Source organism: Schistocerca americana, chromosome 4 (assembly GCF_021461395.2).
Source record: "Schistocerca americana isolate TAMUIC-IGC-003095 chromosome 4, iqSchAmer2.1, whole genome shotgun sequence".
NCBI classification, from domain to species: domain Eukaryota; kingdom Metazoa; phylum Arthropoda; class Insecta; order Orthoptera; family Acrididae; genus Schistocerca; species Schistocerca americana.
In genome coordinates this window covers 496,391,670-496,414,925 of record NC_060122.1, presented here as the reverse complement: position 1 = coordinate 496,414,925, position 23,256 = coordinate 496,391,670, and the positions used below count along the sequence as shown (strand labels likewise).

The following is a 23,256-nucleotide window of genomic DNA, read 5'->3' as shown; positions in this document are numbered from 1 at the left end:
TTTTTCACAGTGAATGATAATGGAGGAAACCAGAAAAAAATGACAAACTGTAAAAGAATAAAAACTGCCATGCGACGCAGAAAGAACAGTAGCATGTGGTAACAAGAAAGAAAATAAAAATCCCCTGATGATGAAGTAATTTCAGAGAAACATTTCTGAGTGAAAGAAGAAAAAACTGATTTGACCAAGTCGGATCCCATCCTAAATCAGATTTATTTGTAAGCGAACACGGACCCAGTAGCTCTGACCTCAAGATGAATATGAAAAGAAACAATTCATTTGCATTTCAGGTAATTCTTGAGATCTTTAAAATATTTAGTGAAAGCAGAAGTAACTAGTCCTACTGCATTGTTCCAGCTTTAATAAAAACGCAGTATCTGTTAAAGTGAGTGGAAAGAACAAAAAATAAAATATTTGTTATTTTTTAGATTGATAATGGATCTTAATACAAAAAAACATCTAATTTTATATTGATGAGTTTGACATAGGTCACTCTTTAACTACGCAAGCTACATGTTAAATGCGAAGAAAAAATTCACAGTACGCATTAAATTTTAGAACGTGGGCCACAAAAGTTGCTGAAAATTGATAAACATAGTCAAACCCTTTTTTTTTTTTTTGCTTCTGAAAATAGAAACGCAATTTCTGTGCGATACGAAAGGGAGATGTTTTATTTAAAGGTCACCTATAATTCCTACAGTTTATCAATATAATTAATGATGATTTTCCTTTGAGAAAGAAACATTTTATTAAAATTTTTCCAGCTTTCAGCTTAGCAAAATCTTCCGAAATAGAATCTGAATCGACTGACTTCGAGTTATCGCTTTCAGTGGTTATCATTGAAGTCAATACAATCATTTTCGAGAAAGGGTTGATCAAAGGTATATCTTTAACAACTTCATTTTTGAAAAACTCCTTTCACCCATACCAAAGGGTCATGGGTAAAATTAAATCATGTGGGGACTTAATCGAAAAGTTAACAATTCAGATACATTTATAATAACTAGGACAATATTTGATACTGAAGTTAGTGGCAGTTTGTAAACACATTCGCAGTTATCTCTCTCAGCCAGTTACCAGTTCGATAATATGATGGCGAGCATAATTAGTGGCCTAATTGAAAACAATAGCAACCTTCCCCTGTTTGGGGAAACCGCGGAAACTTCTGTATGCCCCGTTCAAGATATGAACGGATACCTTTCTAATAAGCGTCAAATACACTGCTAATGCCAATTTGTTCGATCCGTTTCATTTCAAGAATTGAGCTTATATGTTCCAGACTGCAACACTGTCAGTATACAAATTATTTGTCAGAGCTTCCAAGATATTTCACCGTCGCTGTGCCATCTTCATAGTATTATGTTAATGGAACAGTATTTTTTGAGCTCACTCACCTTCTCTAGCTTCATAGACATCCACCTGGTAGCCCCGTCGAGCAAGGAAACAAGCCGCCAGCGCCCCTACCTGCAACGGGAAATCAATTCAGTCATTGGTATCTCTTTCCTTTTGCACAGTTTTGTACACTGTTTTATACTTAAAAAGTTGTATTGTAATACCTGCACTAAAAGTAATAATTACAAATGCAGTGAAAGTTTCTGCAAATACTTCTAACCAACAACAGAACCGTTTTAGTGTTAGTCGTACAACGTTTCTAACCTCCAGATAGGTTACGGACAGAATTATGCTGTCCAGTGGAATGGATAGTCGTAAGGTGCTCTTTGCAAATGTTTACAGAAATATTCTCAGAAGACTGACTGTGTGGTTCTAAAACTAGAATAATCAGGCTTCAACGTTAGTTTTCTGTGTAGTTTCATTGCCACAAAAGTTAATAATTAGTTTGCTGATTGTTACTGCATTTCTCGTCATAGCCAATAGCCGTGTTTTTTGCGGTAAAATATCTAAAAAATATGCTATATTAGCCATCAGAAAGCTAATTAGTAAATTTTACAGGCTATCACACGTGACAGGAGCATCTGCAGCTCGACCATCACTTTGTATAAGAACGACCATCAGGGAAGTAACGAGACAGTTGTAAGACGAAACACTCATTTAATTGACGGTAAGGATCGCCACCTCTCGAGCGGTGCTGAGTGCTGAACACATTCAGGAGCTCAGACAGCATGGAGTGAGATCCGTTTTTGTGATGATGAGGTTCTCGAGTCAGCGTTTGCTGTAACCTGTGATCATATATTGGCGATCGCCACTATGCATTACAAGGAAACATTGTGCACACAGGAATGGAGTTTGTCTTAACCACCTGGTTCGCAGTGCAAATCTCTATAACATGAAAAACTCACGGTGAGGTACAACCCAACGCGGTAAACGAACGATTATGAGCAACAGTTACGAGTGAGCATTATTTGGAGTATCTGTCGCACCCCAAAAGTGTGTCTTGTTCAATGAATTAAGGTTCTGGATTTAAATTTATAGTTTTTCGTCGATCCTGATGGGAACATGGAGACCAGGACTCCCAGAGATTTGGCAAATGGGGTCAACTAATGAATTATTTAAATAATATTTGTAAGGATAATAGTTTCTGAAATGATATGTGATGATGTTTATTACCAGATCGTGATGTGAGATACATTCTCTTTATTATGATCATAACATTCAAGGGGTTTCTGGTAGCTGTGGGTAGGGATTGGGATGTAAGAAGTACTGGACAGAACGTAATATGGAAAAGGCTGTGCGATGTCTCTGTGGGAAAGAACTGAGAGATGGGATGTGGGTTTTAGAAGACAAGTGGTATGCCAGCAAGGGAAGGATGCGTTGGAGCCTTATTTTGGGATGGGATGGGATGGACAGGGTAGACTGGTTGGAACGAAGGCTAGGATTCAGGATGAGTTCACTATATGGATGCGAACACGGCTGCATTTAGATTAGGAAACGACATGAGGTGTTTGGTTATTGAGGGAAAATGGGATGTGCTGATGGAGTGCAGCAGCAGACCTGGATTCTCAAGGATGAGGGAGATTATGGAGCATTGAGATTTACATTTATGGGAGATGCAGCAGAGGTGAAGGTGTTTTAAGTGTGAGAAGGCTTGGGAACTTTATGAATTGGCACAGAATATGTGCAGGGAAGATACTCAGGTACAGAAACAAAGGTGGACTACATCCCACTGAAGGACTGGGAGGAAGTTGTAAAACTTGGGAGAAGCAAATGTCCATACTACGTTGATGTAGATAAAGATGAGATGGTTAAGGGATTTATATGATTGTCGAGGAATATAATCGGCTATTTAGTAGTTTTATTTTACGTAGAGTCTCTTTCAACTGGTTAGCAAGTGGGACTTCGTGGTTAGCTTTAGACATACAGGGTGTTTCAACAATGACCGGTATATTTGAAACGGCAATAAAAACTAAACGAGCAGCGATAGAAGTACACCGTTTGTTGCAATATGCTTGGGACAACAGTACATTTTCAGGCAGACAAACTTTCGAAATTACAGTAGTTACAATTTTCAACAACAGATGGCGCTGCAAGTGATGTGAAAGATATAGAAGACAACGCAGTCTGAGGGTGCGCCATTCTGTACGTCGTCTTTCTGCTGTAAGCGTGTGCTGTTCACAACGTGCAAGTGTGCTGTAGACAACATGGTTTATTCCTTAGAACAGAGAATTTTTCTGGTGTTGGAATTCCACCGCCTAGAACACAGTGTTGTTGCAAGAAGACGAAGTTTTCAACGGAGGTTTAATGTAACCAAAGGACCGAAAAGCGATACAATAAAGGATCTGTTTGAAAAATTTCAACGGAATGGGAACGTGACGGATGAACGAGCTGGAAAGGTAGGGCGGCCGCGTACGGCAACCACAGAGGGCAACGAGCAGCTGGTGCAGCAGGTGATCCAACAGCAGCCTCGGGTTTCCGTTCGCCGTGTTGCAGCTGCGGTCCAAATGACGCCAACGTCCACGTATCGTCTCATGCGCCAGAGTTTACACCTCTATCCATACAAAATTCAATAGCGGCAACCCCTCAGCGCCGCTACCATTGCTGCACGAGAGACATTCGCTAACGATATAGTGCACAGGATTGATGACGGCGATATGCATGTGGGCAGCATTTGGTTTACTGACGAAGCTTATTTTTACCTGGACGGCTTCGTCAATAAACAGAACTGGCGCATATGGGGAACCGAAAAGCCCCATGTTGCAGTCCCATCGTCCCTGCATCCTCAAAAAGTACTGGTCTGGCCCATTTTTCAGATCCGAAACGATTACTGCATCACGCTATCTGGACATTCTTCGTGAATTTGTGGCGGTACAAACTGCCTTAGACGACACTGCGAACACCTCGTGGTTTATGCAAGATGGTGCCCGGCCACATCGCACGGCCGACGTCTTTAATTTCCTGAATGAATATTTCGATGATCGTGTGATTGGTTTGGCCTATCCGAAACATACAGGAGGCGGCGTGGATTGGCCTCCCTATTCGCCAGACATGAACCCCTGTGACTTCTTTCTGTGGGGACACTTGAAAGACCAGGTGTACCGCCAGAATCCAGAAACAATTGAACAGCTGAAGCAGTACATCTCATCTGCATGTGAAGCCATTCCGCCAGACACGTTGTCAAAGGTTTCGGGAAATTTCATTCAGAGACTACGCCATATTATTGCTACGCATGGTGGATATGTGGAAAATATCGTACTATAGAGTTTCCCAGACCGCAGCGCCTTCTGTTGTTGAAAATTGTAACTACTGTAATTTCGAAAGTTTGTCCGCCTGAAAATGTACTGTTGTCCCAAGCATATTGCAACAAATGGTGTATTTCTATCGCTGCTCGTTTAGTTTTTATTGCCGTTTCAAATATACCGGCCATTTTTGAAACACCCTGTATTATTAGTCTTAGGCATTTAATTGTGTGAATTGGATGGTCGTGGGCTGTCTGTTAAGATCTGTGTTACAGAATTCTCAGATTTCTACAACTATTTACTTTTACATACATTATGGGAGTGACAGTGATCAATATGTTATAAATATTTACTATTAAAAACAGTCTTTATCACAATATTATTTAGCACGGTGACCGGTTTCGGCCACTGTTGTGGTTATCTTCAGACCAACGAGTAAGAACCTCCTTCTGCTAGAGAATCACTACTCTAGCAGACGGAGTTTCTTACTCATTGGTCTAAAGATGACCACAATAGTGGTCGAAACCGGTCACCGTACTACATAAATTGTGATCAAGACTGTTTTTAATAGTAAATATTCTTCTGCTAGAGAATCACTACTCTAGCAGACGGAGTTTCTTACTCATTGGTCTAAAGATGACCACAATAGTGGTCGAAACCGGTCACCGTACTACATAAATTGTGATCAAGACTGTTTTTAATAGTAAATATGCTACAACTATTGCCTGGATTTTGAGGGACTGATGGAGGGATTGGTTACACTGGAAGGTGTTTCCTTCGCAGTGCTGGTAGGATAAGATGTGTGCACGCTGTGTGCTGACCCAGGCGGAGCTGGCCCCCAATTCACGAACAGCTGAGTCGGCTTTTGGCTACCATCAGCCGTTTCAAGATGATGCCTCGGTGTAGAGGTGACAGCATGTCTGGCGTCTCGCTTAGCATACCTCAGGTGTCACTTGTTACGCCCAAGGGCTCTGTTGCCAACGCACCTTCCATTGTACCCGACGCAGTGGATCTGCCCTGTCCATGGGGTGAGTGGTGGATGGTAACGTGCTTGATTGTCTCTAGGTGGTGGTCGAATGCGGAGACTGGCCTCGTCCATTCACCCTGGAAGTGGACAGGCGGCCGCTCCTTCACCTGGATCTAAAATGTTCAAATGTGTGTGAAATCTTATGGGACTTGACTACGAATGTCATCAGTCCCTAAGCTTACACACTACTTAACCTAAATTATCCTAAGGACAAACACCCACACCCATGCCGGAGTGAGGACTCGAACCTCCGCCGGGACCAGACGCACAGTCCATGACTGCAGCGCCTGAGACCGCTCGGCTAATCCCGCGCGGCCCACCTGGGTCTGAGCAAGCACACGGGGGAGAGGGGTTAACTAGTTATTGGGAAGTCCAATATTTCGCGCATTATGGAGCCTCTTAGGGAAATGGCGTTCAGATCCAGAAAGAAAGCCATCGTGTATTCAGCTAGTCTGCCAGGGAGCCTTATCCGAGATGTGGAGGAGGCCTTGGCTGCAGTTATCGAGCGTTCAGGGTGCAGTCATCTGCAAGTTTTGGTTCATGTAGGCACCAGTGACACATGTTACTTGGGGTCTGAGACCGTCCTCATTTCATACAGGCAGCTACTGGAAGTGGTGAAAGCTACTGGCCTCACACTCAGGATGCTAGCAGAGCTCGCAGTCTGCAGCATTGTTCCCAGAGATGATTGAGACTTTGGTTTGGAGTCGAGAGGAAGTTCTCAACCAAAGGCTTCGTCGTCTGTGTGATCTGTCTCTTATTTCTGGGCCTGCGTTAGCACCTGGAGAGCTGCAAGACTTCCCCTCATATTTCAGCGGTGCACTACACAAAGGAAGCATCTATTCAGGCATCATTGTATGTGTGGAGTGCACAGTGGACTTTTAGACTAGACAGTAGTTTGAGGTACTCTGACAAACACTCGCATGTGGACACACAGACAAGGAAATCAGGCAGCGTTTAGAGTAAAGAAACTTCGACTGTCAAAATGTAATCAGTAAATCGTCGAAGTATTCGTAACAAAACTCCAGAATTTAATAAACTACGGGAAATTTCTCACGTTAAAATTATTCTCGGACCGAGAGCTGTCAGAAATGCGAAGTAGAAAGCTCTGAGATATGTAGCGAGTCATGGTACGTACATAGGAAAGACAGATTAGGCGTCATAGGAGGAGGAGCGTTCACTGCAGTTGACAAAAATTTTGTCTCTATTGATGTCGAATTTGAATGTGACTGTGAAGTTATGTCGACGCGTATAACAGGTCTAAGTGAAATCAAATTAATTGTTGGATGGTCTATCGGCCACCCGGCTGCTTTGTGACAGTTTCAGCCATTCAGAAAATGTCTGAGGTCAGTAGCGCGGAAATACTCCAATCATTCAAAATTAGTTTGAGGTGAATTTAACCTACCAACTATACTATGCAGGGGGTAGGGATAGAGAGTCTTGCCAGGTACTTTTGAACACGTTTTCCGAAAACTTTCTTGAGCAGCTAGTTCGACTGCCCACACGCAATGGAAATGTTTTGGACCTTATAGCTACAAACAGGAGTCGATACAGAAGAGACAGGCGATCCAGATTTACAATCAGAATTTAAAAAACCTTAGAAGGCTTAGCATCGAATAAGGCGGAAGGGATAGATAACATTCTATCAGAATTTCTAAAATCATTTAGGGAAGTGGCAACAAAACAACTATTCACATTGGTGTGTTGAGCATACGAGTATGACGTTATACCATATAACTTTCGGAAAGACATCATCCACATAGTTCCGAAGGCTGCCAGAGCTGACAAGTGCGAGAATTATCGAATAATCTGCTTAACAGCTGATGAATACAAGTAGCTGTCAATAATAATACACAGAAGAATGGAAAAGAAAATTGAGGATATGTTAGACGACTATTAGTTTGGCTTTAGGAAACGTAAAGGCACCAGAAAGGCAGTTCTGACGTTACGATTGATAAAGAAAGCAAAGCTAAAGAAAACTCTAAACTGGTTCAGAAGATTTGTCGATCTGGAAAAAGCGCTCGATAATGTCAAATGGTGCAAGATGTGCGATATTGTGAGAAAAATAGGGAAAGGCGGTACAACATGTACAAGAACCAAGAGCGAACAGAAAGAGTGGAAGACCAAGAACGAAGTGCTCGGACTAAAAGGGTGTAAGACAGGGACTGAAGGTGAAAGGATGCTCAAAAATGGTTCAAATGGCTCTGAGCGCAATGGGACTTAACATCTGAGGTCAGCAGTCCCCTAGAACTTAGAACTACTTAAACCTAACTAACCTAAGGACATCACACGCCTCCATGCCCGAGGCAGGATTCGAACCTACGACCGTAGCGGTCGCGCGGTTCCAGACTGAAGCACCTAGAACCGCTCGGCTACAGGGCCGGCTGAAAGGATGCCAACGATGAGATTCGTTAACGACATTGCTGTCCTCAGTGAGAGAAAGACCAATTACAGGATCTGCTGAATAGAATGGATAGTCTAATGGATACAGAATATGGATTGAGAACACATCGAAGACAAACGAAAGTAATGGAAAGTAGCAGAAACAAGAACAGCGAGAAACTTAACATCAAAATTGGTGATCATGAAGTAGATGAAGTTAGGGAATACTCCTGCCTAGACAGTGAAAGCCGGCCTGGGTGGCCGAGCGGTTATAGGCGCTACAGCCTGGAACCATGCGACCGCTACGGTCGCAGGTTCGAATCCTGCCTCGGGCATGGAAGTGTGTGATATCCTTAAGTTAGTTAGGCGTAAGTAGTTCTAAGTTCTAGGGTACTGATGACCACAGATGTTAAGTCCCATAGTGCTCAGAGCCATTTGAGCGATTTTATTTTTTATTTTTATTTATTTATTTATTTTTTTTTTTTTTGAGACAGCAAAATAACCAATGACGGACGGAGCAACGAGGACGTACATAGTAGACTAGCACTGGCAAAAAGGGCATTCTCAGCCAAGAGAAGTCTTCTCCTATCAAACATAAGCCTTAATTTGACAAAGATATTGCTAAGAATTTGCGTTTTGTGCACAGCCTTGCATGATAATGAAACATGAACTGTGGGAGAACCGTAACAGAAGAAAATCGAAGCATTTAAGAAGTGGTGCTGCAGAAGAATGTTGAAAATTAGATGGACTGATAAGGTAAGTAATAAGGAGGTTCTCGGCAGAATCGGTGAGGTAAGGAATGTATGGAAAACGTGACAAGAAGAAGGGACAGGATGGTAGGACTTCTGTTAAGACATCAAGGAATACGTTCCATATTAAAAATAATTTTAGTACTGGTGCGACCATAGCTAAAATTGTTATATACGATGGCTTGATAATTCATACAGCGAACACATTTTTTTTAAAAATACGGATGTTAAAACTATTAAAATGAAACTGAACAAAATGTCCAATGGTTCACTGTAGCTGTATTTGTTCAGGTCACTTATAAATCCGCAAACCCTTCTCGCAACTTTTGAGTTGCATCTTCTGGTGCAAATACACTCCTGGAAATGGAAAAAAGAACACATTGACACCGGTGTGTCAGACCCACCATACTTGCTCCGGACACTGCGAGAGGGCTGTACAAGCAATGATCACACGCACGGCACAGCGGACACACCAGGAACCGCGGTGTTGGCCGTCGAATGGCGCTAGCTGCGCAGCATTTGTGCACCGCCGCCGTCAGTGTCAGCCAGTTTGCCGTGGCATACGGAGCTCCATCGCAGTCTTTAACACTGGTAGCATGCCGCGACAACGTGGACGTGAACCGTATGTGCAGTTGACGGACTTTGAGCGAGGGCGTATAGTGGGCATGCGGGAGGCCGGGTGGACGTACCGCCGAATTGCTCAACACGTGGGGCGTGAGGTCTCCACAGTACACCGATGTTGTCGCCAGTGGTCGACGGAAGGTGCACGTGCCCGTCGACCTGGGACCGGACCGCAGCGACGCACAGATGCACGCCAAGGCCGTAGGATCCTACGCAGTGCCGTAGGGGACCGCACCGCCACTTCCCAGCAAATTAGGGACACTGTTGCTCCTGGGGTATCGGCGAAGACCATTCGCAACCGTCTCCATGAAGCTGGGCTACGGTCCCGCACACCGTTAGGCCGTCTTCCGCTCACGCCCCAACATCGTGCAGCCCGCCTCCAGTGGTGTCGCGACAGGCGTGAATGGAGGGACGAATGGAGACGTGTCGTCTTCAGCGATGAGAGTCGCTTCTGCCTTGGTGCCAATGATGGTCATATCCGTGTTTGGCGCCGTGCAGGTGAGCGCCACAATCAGGACTGCATACGACCGAGGCACACAGGGCCAACACCCGGCATCATGGTGTGGGGAGCGATCTCCTACACTGGCCGTACACCACTGGTGATCGTCGAGGGGACACTGAATAGTGCACGGTACATCCAAACCGTCATCGAACCCATCGTTCTACCATTCCTAGACCGGCAAGGGAACTTGCTGTTCCAACAGGACAATGCACGTCCGCATGTATCCCGTGCCACCCAACGTGCTCTAGAAGGTGTAAGTCAACTACCCTGGCCAGCAAGATCTCCGGATCTGTCCCCCATTGAGCATGTTTGGGACTGGATGAAGCGTCGTCTCACGCGGTCTGCACGTCCAGCACGAACGCTGGTCCAACTGAGGCGCCAGGTGGAAATGGCATGGCAAGCCGTTCCACAGGACTACATCCAGCATCTCTACAATCGTCTCCATGGGAGAATAGCAGCCTGCATTGCTGCGAAAGGTGGATATACACTGTACTAGTGCCGACATTGTGCATGCTCTGTTGCCTGTGTCTATGTGCCTGTGGTTCTGTCAGTGTGATCATGTGATGTATCTGACCCCAGGAATGTGTCAATAAAGTTTCCCCTTCCTGGGACAATGAATTCACGGTGTTCTTATTTCAATTTCCGGGAGTGTATAAATGCTATGTCATAGGTTACAGAATGCGGCAGTGTAACAATGTGCGTGGCTAGGTAAATATTTCAGCACTCCTCAATTGATAAAAAAAAACATCATCAAATGATAAAAAGACCATTGTCTGAGACGAAAATCATGTCTATGTTAAGTCGTAAACTGTACACATTCCGATTAAAATATTGTCTTGTCGGCCTATGTCCAGCGACAAAATGCCCCTCGTAGATGTTATTCAGGGAAGTACTGAGCCCTGTTGTGACCAAAGCCGACACTCTCACGTGTGTTCGCCACGAAAATAGAAACTGAAAACAAAAGCTACAAACGTCCCGTGAGTTGTCAAAGTGTCAAAGAGTGTGCTGTGGCTGCCGTCCGAGTTAAAAAACTTCATTGTATGAAGTGTCAAACAAGGTGTAGAGGGTAAACACTGTAGCAGAGGAAGACAGATTAGAATACATGCAGCAAATAATTGAGGACGTAGGCAGCAATTGCTACTCTGAGATGAAAAGGTTGGCACAGGAGAAGGATATTTGGCAGGCCGCATCAAACCAGTCAGAAGACTCATGACTTAAAAGAAAGCTATCGGTGGTGTCAGTAGAGAGAAAGGGGTTAAGTGACCATGATGCTATCACAGCGACTACGGTTACTACAGCTAATAAATCAATCAAGAAGGCTAGGAGAGTGTTTTGTTAGAAATAGCAGATACGCAGTTTTTAGTATCTCACTTAGACAATGAATTGACATAATTTAGTTACAGTACAACGAACGTAGCAAAATTATAGGCAAAGTTTAAACCGATTGCAAATCACGCTCTCGAGAAGTATGTGCCAATTAAATAGATTAAGGACGGAAAACACCATTATTTTGCAACACAATTCGGAAAATGTTGAGTGAGGCACTCCGGGTTCAGAAGAGAACGTGCAAATGACGACAGGAAAAAGTCAGTAGACATTTGTGTGTCTGCAAAAGATCGATGCGCGATGAACACAAATACCACAGTCATACCTTAGCAAAATATATTGCCGAGAAACTGGAAAAATTCTCGTCCTATGTAAAATCGCTAAGCGGATAGAAGGCTTCTATCCAGTCACTCGTTGACCCGTATGGTGTGACAGTAGAAAATACGAAGAGAGAAGTTGCAATTTTAAATTTTGTGTTTAAGAAATCGTTCACGCAGGAGAATCATATAAACATACCGTCGTTTGGCCGTCGCACAAGATCCCGCGTGGGGGACTTAATTATAGGCATTCCTGGGATAGAGAAACAACGGGAAGAGATGAAAACAATTAAGTCGCAAGGTCCGGATGGAATTCCAATTCGATTTTACGAAGAGTACTCAACGGCACTGGCCCCTTACGTAGCTTACATGTATCGCAAACTGCTCGTCCAAGCGCCTGGAAAAAAGCGCATGTGTTTGCTGTATACAAGAAAGGTAAAAGAATGGACCCACAAAACTGCAGGCCATATCCTTAACATCGATTTACTACACAATTCTGGAACTATTGTGACTTCGAAATAAAAAAAAATCCTTGAGACGGAAACACTTCTGTGCGCAAATCAGCGCCGTTCTAGATAGCATCAATCGTGCGAAACTCAGCTAGCCATTTTCTCACATGATATCCTGCAAACTATGGAAGAAGGGCAAGAGACAGATTCCAGTTCCCAAACTTCCAGAAAGCTTTCGACACAATGTCTCACTGCAGATTGTTAACGAGGACCTTGCTGAAGATTGAGATAGGGACAATGTGCCAATAAGAAGAGATTTCGCTGGGAGATTGTTGAGATTTAGGTAATAATTAATATTTGAGTAGTTAATATTCGAGATTTTCCATTATTAAGAATAAAAACCGATATAAAGGATGGTGTTACGAGTATTACGTTAGATTGGTTTCCTTCGCAGCAGTCGTTTTTTTATCGTTCGCTTTCATTGGTGTATAAATTTGTTCACGGTATGGAGTGTAAACACTGAATATTGGAAGCGAGAGAAACAACGGATGTGGACTTATGGGGTCCTCATAGTGTCAAAGTTAGGATTGTCAGAAATGGCGAATATGCTGTGGAGATTGGAGGCGAAATGATTTTCTGTACTTAGATTATTGGGGAGGGATCAGTTATTGCGAACGAGTGGGTAGTGTGGGTCAGGATATTCGATGGAAAGTTTTCCATTACTTACTCGTTTTTATGGTTAGATATGCACTGAATTTAGTGAACGTCTGTCGCCAGGCCCACGGTCTTTTTGCATTAAGGAGTGTCTCTTTTACTGCTAGCGGTGTGTTCGTGTATCTAGTTTTGGATACAGAGGAAGGAGTGGTAAAGCATATGCGAATCTCTGAATATTTCTAGAGCTCATGGGGGAAGGGGGGTCGGTTTGGATAGATGTGACAATTGGATATGTACGTACTTGCAGCTTCGGTGAAGGTTTCGAGCTGGAAGAAAACAGTGTTAAGAGACAGGTTTGAAAGGTAACAGTGTGTCTTCTGATCTGACTGTGAATATAGTTCCAAAGGTCATCCCAGCTGGCGTTGTAGTAGTCTTGGATCATTTTTGATGCGTTGCTATGTGGTTGGGTGTGATCATGGGGATCATGTTTTAGGATTGGCAGTTGCCTGGATAGCGATCGCTTCCAACTCTTTGAGGACTTCTGAATTTAGGTGTCTGAGGAGATTGGCAGATGGTACGAAGGTACAAGGAGTGGAGTCACCAAGGGGAGCGGTGTGCCGACGAACGGAGACTAGGTCTTCTAAAAGGAAGGTGATAAACTGATGCTACTGGGAGTATGGGAACGCCTATGGATATTCATGTCGGAGGCAAGAAATAAGATAGAAAAAGACTCTTCAATGCAAGAAGGGAAACTGTATGGGATTATATGATTGGGATGGGTATAGATGCTGACACTTATGACTGTTAGGACAGTAAAATACATCGTCAGGATAAGGTGTTCGGCAGAATGATTAAACAGCAGTTGAGAGGAAACAGGGATGTTATTGGCGTACACTGTTGTTATTAAACATCTCTCTATCGGGTAGGGAGATATCAGTTTGCTGTAGGTTATAGCAAGAAACACAAGATGGTATTGTGGGGTTGAAGGAAAGTTTAATTTAGAATAAAGGCATGGATTTTCTGCTGTCTGAAGGTTTGTGAGCAGGGCGTTGTTGGTGATAACAGAACGTATGTTCAGGTAAATGATACTGCACTATTATCGCACCATTTGGAGTTAGGAAAGAAGGATTATGGAAGCTGGTAGGTTAAACTACGGTTGATAAAGGGTTAAAGACGTACTGTGCTTGGCTATAGGACTAGGTGGCGGTCAGGTTGGGGTGGAATGCAGATTGGGCAGTTAGGGAGATTTGGTGTAAGGTGTGAAGCCTTCGGAAACTGGATTTTTTGGATGACTGTGGTAACAAATCACACAATTTCTTCAGCTACAATTGTGGGACGCGAGCACTGGTTGATATGTATTCGATTATCAGCTGATCGGACAGAGATTCGGATTCTTCGGAGGTGATTTGGCCTTGCACTTCTGGTAGTATGTTGAACGGGAATGTGGCTCATTGGCTTTTTAAGTTAGAGGACTTTTTAAGTTACGATAGTCTTTGTGGAGGTTTATTATTGTCTTCATAGCGTTTATATCGGTCATTACGGCTAACATAGTGCAGGTTTACATCCAAAAGGAGCCGTTCCAGCGTCAAACGGTACTCAGGAGTATGAACTGGCAGATGATGTGGGTCTAGTGGGTTAGTGGTAAAGCGCGTGCCTGGAAACAGAGGTTGCAGGATCGAATCGCCGTCGGACCACGGAAATGTTAATCTAGGCTTCATATCCCAACATTACGGTGAGTCGTTAGGAACGGAATGTGGTTCGGATTCCACGTTGAACTGTAGGTCATGTTTCCCTGGTTGAATAACAAGGTTAGATTAAGGACATGTATGTCGTCAAAGTGGTATCCAATTGAAAGACTTGCACCTGGCCATTAAGCCACAAGTAGTCATAATTACTTGTCCTTAGTGTATGAACCCATCGTCTTGGTGGAGGATCTGTTCGTGAAATACGGTCTCTATCCGAGCGAGAAGAACGAAGCCGTAAAGCCAGGGTCGGGCGCCACTCTCTCTATAAGGCTTCCAAGTTAACAGGACACTCGTGCAGGAAAGGGAATACCAGACGATGGGAGCGCGCTAAGAGGATTCGGTTGCGGTGAACGAGGAGGGCGTCGACCGACCAGCACACAACACACGTGACGAAGGTCTTCTCTGCACCCACTACATATAAACATTCCGTTTCGGCTTTTAAATAACCTTACGCGTAATACTTGACCACTTTAAGCTCTAACCTTTATCATCACCACAGTTATCATCCCATGCCTACAAGAACACGGAGCGCATGTGATGTAGCTCCTTTTGTACACCTACATGGATATTCCGCAAGCCATTTTAGAGTGCATGGCAGAGGGAACATCTTTCCAGTATTAATGAATTTACGTCCTCTGCAATTGGCGTATTAAATGATGGAAAGTAATTGTCTATGGCCCTCAGTACACGCCCTAATCTCTCTTATTTTCACAATTCTCACATGAGATGTGCAATGGTCGCAGAAGTTTGTCACAGTGTCTCCCTCGAATAACAGTTCTCCGAATTTACGCAACAGCATTTAACTAGAACAATGTCGTCGCTCTCCGGAAGATACTTTCTCTCTATTACAATTTTACTTGGGATATCCTAGATGCGCTTCTCAGAACTGACAGAAAGCGATGAGCTGAGTCATTGTGTCGTGTAGGTTGCCCCCACGGCCATAAATATTGCTGTATTTGCGTTGCATGGATTTTGCTTCAGACAGCTTAAAACGGGAGAATATATAAAAGCATGTAGTTTCACAGCACTGTAATGGTATTTTCAGATATATTGAGATGAAAGAAAGGATAATGTGACATCGGCAACGAGTGCAAGTTTGCGAGCGTGACTAACAAGCAAACGATAACGAATTCCGATGTCTTGATTTTCTTGTCTCACTTTCCGCAAGAGTGGAACACTGCACAGCAGGACGATCACATAAAATAAGACAGTGTAAAGATAAATGAGAACTCTGCTTCTCTTTATGATGTCAATGTAAATCCAACAGTCACAGAAACATTCGGCCGAAAAGCGCAGCAGACATTTTGATGTAACAATTTCCGCTTTGTGGATATCGGTACGTACGGGACAGCGTGTTACAAAACGCTCCGCTTTAAAACGGAATTTTTCCGGGGCTTATGTTTCCAGTTTTATTGGTTATAGAAATGAAGGATCAAGTGTTTTGGATAGCCCTTGGGCGAGAGGCCAGTCAAACAGAAACATCGTCTTAATGTCACTATCCTACAGTACAGGGAAAAAGTATACTACACACATCCTCCTCTTTAGACGAATGGAACAAATCGTTTGGTTCTCTTTGTATTTGATGTGATGTACGGTGGGCCTTAAGGGGCTTAAGGAGATACCACAACGTCATACGAGGTTCCTTTGAAAACCCCAGAAAAGAGTTTTTAACCACTTTTTCGTACCAAAACCGAGCCGCGGATTCCAGGACGGCTATGCACAGTAAACTGTTGAAACTTTTACGATATGTTCCTAAGACCGAACGCTCGACCAATTTTGAAAATTTTATTTGATATCCTTACCCATTTCCGAGTTACAGAGGTTCAAAATACCCTACTTCTACATGTAAAATACGTATGTAAAATCGGGTAGAAGGTGAAATCTAAAAAATAACCGCAGCAAATTGCTCAAATTTTAAGAGTATTATTATTTTAACGGTATTTATCTGAAAGTGCCATCTTCCCGTTCTAAAAAATGTTTATTCGTTCATGAATGGTTTCTTAGAAAACCCAAAAAGTTTTGTAACATTTTTTCGTATCAAAACCAAGCCGCGGATTCCGCGGTGGCTTTGCAGAGCAAATGACTGAAATTTTACGATATCTTTCTAAGACACTGATCTCGAATAATCTTGAAAATTTTCTTGATATTTTTATCCGTTACAGAGGTTCCAAGCTATTAGCTCGTGGGGCGGTTCCTTACGAAACTCCAAAAGAATGTTTCTTTAGCGTTTTTTCGTGCCAAAACCGAGCCGCGGATTTGAAGATGGCTACGCACAGTAAATGGCTGAAATTTTTACGATATATTCCTAAGACCCCAGTACCAAACAATCTTGAAAATTTTCTTGATATCTTTATCCGTTTCCGAGGTAAAGAGATTCAAAGTTACCCTACTTGTACACATAAAAAACGCACGTAAAATCCGGTGTGAGGCGAAAATGTAGTTTATAAAGAGACGTAGCATGGAAAAATATGCTTTAAAGGGTCTCCGTTATCATCAGAAGAGTCCTGGAAACGCTATGATGTAACAGTGAAGCACATGCATAATTTTTATGCACTTAAAATGTGGTCTGAGGTGTAAAATTAGTTTTGTGTTATTTCAATTTCACGTAAGTAAACTATCAAAATGTTACTGACCCATACAGTTCTTTTCACTTAAGTGTCGTGCCACGCTGTAGTGACGATAAGAAGAGGACCAGAGGAAAAATACTCCTATCGGAGTACGAAAAAGGCGAAAATGCTCCTGTTTAAAAATACTGACTAAAAGTGAGGTACCGGCTGCCTCATTCTACCTTCGTCAGTAAAAAACCGTAAACTCCGTCCGAACAGGCCTCGGAAGACCCAATGGTACTGACCGCCCGCATAGTCATCCTCGGCCTACAGGCGTCACTGGATGCGGATATGGAGAGGCGAGGGATCGGCACACAGCTCTCCCGGCCGTTGTCAATTTTCGTGACCTGAGCCGCTACTTCTCAATGAAGTGGGTCCTTAACTTGCCTCACAAGGCTGCCCGCACCCCGCTTGCCAACAGCGCTCGGCAGAGCGGACGATCCAACAGCGCTCGGCAGACCGGTCGGACTCCCATCCAAGTGTTCGGCAAGCTGACAGCGCTTCACTTCAGTGATATGACGGGACCGGTGTTACCACTGCGGCAAAGCTACAGTACCTTCACAAATTATCCCAAAAATTGGCGGGAAAGACGGAAAAGTAATAAAGACTGGAAGTATGACAGCAGTGTGAGAGAAAGAGAGGGACACCACTGACAGTGAGAGAACAGTGCTACAAAAAGAGTGAAGTATCTACTGCTAGTGGAAGAGGAATAAAGAAATTCAGAAAGTGAAAGTATGTGAGAGCCAGTGAGAATGAGAGACAGAGTCTGTGTCAACAACAATAAGAAAGAGAGAGATGGTGACAGTGAGAAGACACAGCAACAGTGGGAAGTAATGAACGAGATAGTAGCAGTAAGTGAGAACAAGAGGGAGAGAGTGACGGTGAAAGGAGACAGTAGTAGTAGGTCAGAACGAAGGAGACTGTGGCTGTGCGATAGAAGACAGTGACAGATAGAGAAACAGAAAGAGATAATGAGAATAATTTAGGCTGAATGAATGAGTGAGAATGGGCAAGGGGAAGTGGATGGGTATGAGCGACTTACAGCGGTGGACTGGTGGGTGTGAGCAACTTACAGTTAAAGGATCTCGTGGGAATATGTGGTGAGTTGCATGTCGGAAAGAGCGCGAATATGTTCGCAGCCAAAATTTGTTGGTAATATTTTTAAAGGTACTGAGGAAGGTAGAATGAGGGAGCTGGTGTCCCACTTTTCAGTCAGTCATTTAAAAAGGAAAATATTCAATTTTTTTATGCACCGATAGGAGCATTTTTTCGTTGGTGATATTCTTAATCTCCACAGGCCTGAACAGCAGCTTCAGTCTGTAACGTTTACCAAAAAATTTACACACACTAAATACTGAACATCGAATGTGATAAAATACAGTCTATTTGAAACTTTTTGGTCGATTCTGTAGTTTTTGTTGTATAGCTCATTGTTAAATTTTATCAGAGCTGCCTGTTTCCAATAAAAATTCTTTGTGTGTCTGAGACCCTTATGTTCAATATTTATTCGTTAAAAAAAGTAATTTAATATATTTTGTTGGATCTTGTCAAAGACTTTATAACAGTAACAAAAGAATAATGGGTTTACTGTTTGAAAGTAAAAACTAGGCACCAAAATTTTGTTTCATCTCCTTCCATTTACAGAGGAGAGGAAAGAGAAACCTTTGTGTAACTAATGGGTCTGTTGATTATTCTGCACGTTATCGATCATCTTGATCCTCATGGCAGGCAAAACTCCTCGCGCACTAACATTTCTGCGTATCAGCTGCAACGGTAGTTTGGTAAATGGCTATTAGATATAGATTTATTCTCTTATTTATATCTCTTAAATTCATATCTGAGATATTCATTTTAGGCTGTGTCTTTCTCCTCATCAGCTTATAGGTGTTTCCATATTTGACCTATTCCATGTGGTTTTTATATTTCCAATTATTTAATTATCACATAAAAAATTCTATCTTTCCTCCACTTCTTTTTTCTTTGTTTGTAAGGTTTGATTTCTTTGTAGCAGTCTCCAGAATGCCTGGTTTCATTTGTTCTCATAATTTATCTGAGTTTTGTGACTCCAAAGTTCCCATCTCTGGCTTCTATATATATCGCTGTTGAGTTCTGTGTAAAATTTCGTATGCAGTTGTGAGGTGGTGTATTGTTTTTACTTCCTCGAGAGTTTAAGCTTATCGGATATCATCAACAGAAAATAATCAGACGGAAAATCTGCACCTGGATAAGTAAAACTCTTGATAGCAAATAAGCTAAAGGAGTATTTTCATGTTTAGAACGTATGAGGCAGTATGTAATGACAAGTATCTGGAATCTTGATAAAACTGAAGAAGACACGTCTCCTCTCTTATCGTGACATTCTAGGCTAACGAACGTTTTGTACACTGACTGAAAGAGAGAGAGAGGGAGAGACAGAGAGAGAGAGAGGGAGAGAGAGAGAGAGAGAGAGAGAGGAGGAGAAATGCAGCAGCACCCAGGAGCAGAGGAGAAAGCGAAATGAAGCTTCACCGGTTGAGAGGTTATGTGATGTTATTTCAGTGAGTGCAAATTCGAATTAAATTCCCACTTATCACTACGACGTTGCATCTGCTCTGTCCTGGATGCAATTACTGATTCGGTTGGGTACGGAGTCATAAAACGGATGTATTATCTCCTGAGCAAGCTGCCCAGCAAAAGTTGTAACAAGTCCTTGATATCCTGGATACTGGTGCTGCGACGGATTTGACGCCCGAGCTGCTCCCACTTATATCAGGCACAGATTTGTGGATCTTGCTGTCCATGGAAGAACCTCAACGTCACACAGACAGTTTATAGAGACACGTGCCGCGTGTGGATGAGCATCGTCCAGTTGAAAAACGGCACGACAATAGCATCGCGTCACAGGTAACTCATGTGGACGCAGGATGCCCGTGACTTATTGATGTAATGTCAGCGTTCTCTCAATCAGTACTAGCTGTGACCTCAAACCAAACCTGTTGGCTGTCCACACCTTGACGCCTCATCAAAACATTGGATGCTTTAGATACCACGCTCGCTGAGGGTAGTCATCAAGGGTCACGCAGAAATTCGATTCATTGCTGCACACAACGCATCAGCAATCCATGAACCACTCAAATGTAGCCGTTTGAGTTCTGGCGTTAACGCCAGCCTACGCATACACATAGCAATTCCCTGCTCCAGTTGCAGCTAGACTTCGATCCATAGTATGTGATAGGACAGAATTTTGCAGTGAGTCCATTACTTGCTCTTGGATGGAAGGAGCAGATGTGAAGGCACCACGATGAGCTTAGTACACAATAAGGCGAGGCCCCTTATGGTGTTCAGCCGAGGTCGAGCGAAACCTTGACGACGAGTATGCATGCGCCCACGTTCCCATTCAGTCCAACATCGGACCACTTCACATCCCCTTTCAAACTCTCTCATGTGCTGACAATGCTGCCTCGAACGAATGGTCCTTCACAGCGATCACTGAATCCCTGGCGATGTTCATCCCCGTTTTCAAGAAGGGACGTCGAACAGATGTGCAGAACTATAGACCTATATTTCTAACGTCGATCAGTTGTAGAATTTTGGAACACGTATGATGTTCGAGTATAATGATGACTTTTATGGAGACTAGAAATCTATTCTGTAGGAATCAGCATGGGTTTCGAAAAAGACGATCGTGTGAAACCCAGCTCGCGCTATTCGTCCACGAGACTCAGAGGGCCATAGACACGGGTTCCCAGGTAGATGCCGTATTTCTTGACTTCCGCAAGGCGTTCGATACAGTTCCCCACAGTCGTCTAATGAACAGAGTAAGAGCATATGGACTATCAGACCAATTGTGTGATTGGATTGAAGAGTTCCTAGATAACAGAACGCAGCATGTCATTCTCAATGGAGAGAAGTCTACCAAAGTAAGAGTGATTTCATGTGTGCCACAGGGGAGTGTCGTAGGACCGCTGCTATTCACAATATATATAAATGACCTTGTGGATGACATCGGACGTTCACTGAGGCTTTTTGTGGATGATGCTGTAGTATATCGAAAGGTTGTAACAATGGAAAATTGTACTGAAATGCAGGAGGATCTGCAACGAATGGACGCATGGTGCAGGGAATGGCAATTGAATCTCAATGTAGACAAGTGTAATGTGCTGCGAATACATAGAAAGAAAGATCCTTTATCATTTAGCTACAATATAGCAGGTCAGCAACTGGAAGCAGTTAATTCCACAAATTATCTGGGAGTAGGCATTAGGAGTGATTTAAAATGAAATGATCATATAAAGTGATCGTCGGTAAAGCAGATGCCAGACTGAGATTCATTGGAAAGGAAATGCAATCCGAAAACAAAGGATGTAGGTTACAGTACACTTGTTCGCCCTATTCTTGAATATTGCTCACCAGTGTGGGATCCGTAGCAGATAGGGTTGATAGAAGAGATAGAGAAGATCCAACGGAGAACAGCGCGTTTCGTTACAGGATCGTTTAGTAATCGCGAAAGCGTTACGGAGATGATAGATAAGCTCCAGTGGAACACTCTGTAGGAGAGACGCTCAGTAGCTCGTAACGGGCTTTTGTTGAAGTTTCGAGAAGTATATCTCGCGAAGAGACCATGAGGATAAAATCAGAGAGATTAGAGCCCACACAGAGGCATACCGACAATCTTCCTTTCCACGAACAATATGAGACTGGAATACAAGGGAGAACCGATAGAGGTATTCAAACTACCCTCCGCCACACACCGTCAGGTGGCTTGCGGAGTATGGATGTAGATGTAGATCTACTCTATCAGGACTGGTAACAACACTGATGCATTATGGTGGTCGTCATACCTCTCATAGAGAACTGCAACTCTAATTAATACGTACCCATCGATGGTATGTACACTACTGGCATTTAAAATTGCTACACCACGAAGATGATGTGCTACAGACGCGAAATTTAACCGACAGGAAGAAGATGCTGTGATATGCAAATGATTAGATTTCAGAGCATTCACACAAGGTTGGCCCCGGTGGCGACACCTACAACGTCCTGACATGAGGAAAGTTTCCAACCGATTTCTCATACACAAACAGCAGATGACCGGCGTTGCCTGGTGAAACGTTGTTGTGATGCCTTGTGTAAGGAGGAGAAATGCGTATCAATACGTTTCTGACTTTGATAAAGGTCGGATCGTAGCCTATCGCGATTGCAGTTTATCGTATCGCGACATTGCTGCTCGGGTTGGTCGAGATCCAATGACTGTTGGCAGGATATGGAATCGGTGGGTTACGGAGGGTGATACGGAACGCCGTGCTGGATCCCAACGGCTTCGTATCACTAGCAGTCGAGATGACAGGCATCTTATTCGCATGGCTGTAACGGATCGTGCAGCCACGTCTCGATCCCTGAGTCAACAGATGGGGACGTTTGCAAGACAACAACCATTTGCACGAACAGTTCGACGACGTTTGCAGCAGCATGGACTATCAGCTCGGAGACCATGGCTGCGTTTAACCTTGACGTTGCATGACAGACAGGAGCGCCTGCGGTGGTGTACTCAACGACTAACCTGGGTGCACGAATGGCAAAACGTCATTTTTTCGGATGAATCCCGGTTCTGTTTACATCATCATGATGGTCGCATCCGTGTTGGGCGACATCGCGGTGAACGCACATTGGAAGCGTGTATTTGTCATCGCCATACTGGCGTATCACCCGGAGTCATGGTATGGGGTGCCATTGGTTACACGTCAGAGTCACCTCTTGCTCGCACTGACGGCACTTTGAACAATGGACGTTACATTTCAGATGTGTTACGATCCGTGACTCTACCCTTCATTCGATCCCTGCGAAACCCTACATTTCAGCAGGATAATGCACGAGCGCATGTTGCAGGTCCTGTACGAGCCTTTCTGGATACAGAAAATGTTCGACTGCTGCCCTGGCCAGCACATTCTCCAGATCTCTCATCAATTTAAAACGTCTGGTCAATAGTGGCTCGTCACAATACGCCAGTCACTAACTACTCTTGATGAACTGTGGTATCGTGTTGAAGCTGCATGGGCAACTGTACCTGTCCACGCCATCCAAGCTCTGTTTGACTCAATGCACAGGCGTATCAAGACCGTTATTACGGCCAGATGGTTGTTTGGGTACTGATTTCTCAGGATTTATGCACCAAATTGCGTGAAAATGTAATCACGTCTCAGTTCTAGTATAATATATTTGTCCAATGAATACCCGTTTATCATCTGCATTTCCTCTTGACGTAGCAATT

The 23,256-nt window shown here is 43.5% G+C and overlaps 1 protein-coding gene and 1 non-coding gene across 2 annotated transcripts in view; one reads left to right on the top strand and one right to left on the bottom strand.

Moving 5' to 3' along the window:
• LOC124612764 (kynurenine 3-monooxygenase-like) overlaps window positions 1-23,256 on the bottom strand; it is a 171,728-nt gene that overhangs the window by 135,373 nt on the left and 13,099 nt on the right. The window contains exon 2 of the mRNA XM_047141158.1: window positions 1,395-1,464. Coding sequence (XP_046997114.1) covers window positions 1,395-1,464 — 70 coding nt within the window. The remainder of the gene's footprint in view (window positions 1-1,394; window positions 1,465-23,256) is intronic.
• Trnas-gga lies at window positions 8,289-8,372 on the top strand. Its single transcript is given in 2 exon segments — window positions 8,289-8,328; window positions 8,338-8,372. It is a non-coding gene; the product is annotated as a tRNA-Ser (tRNA).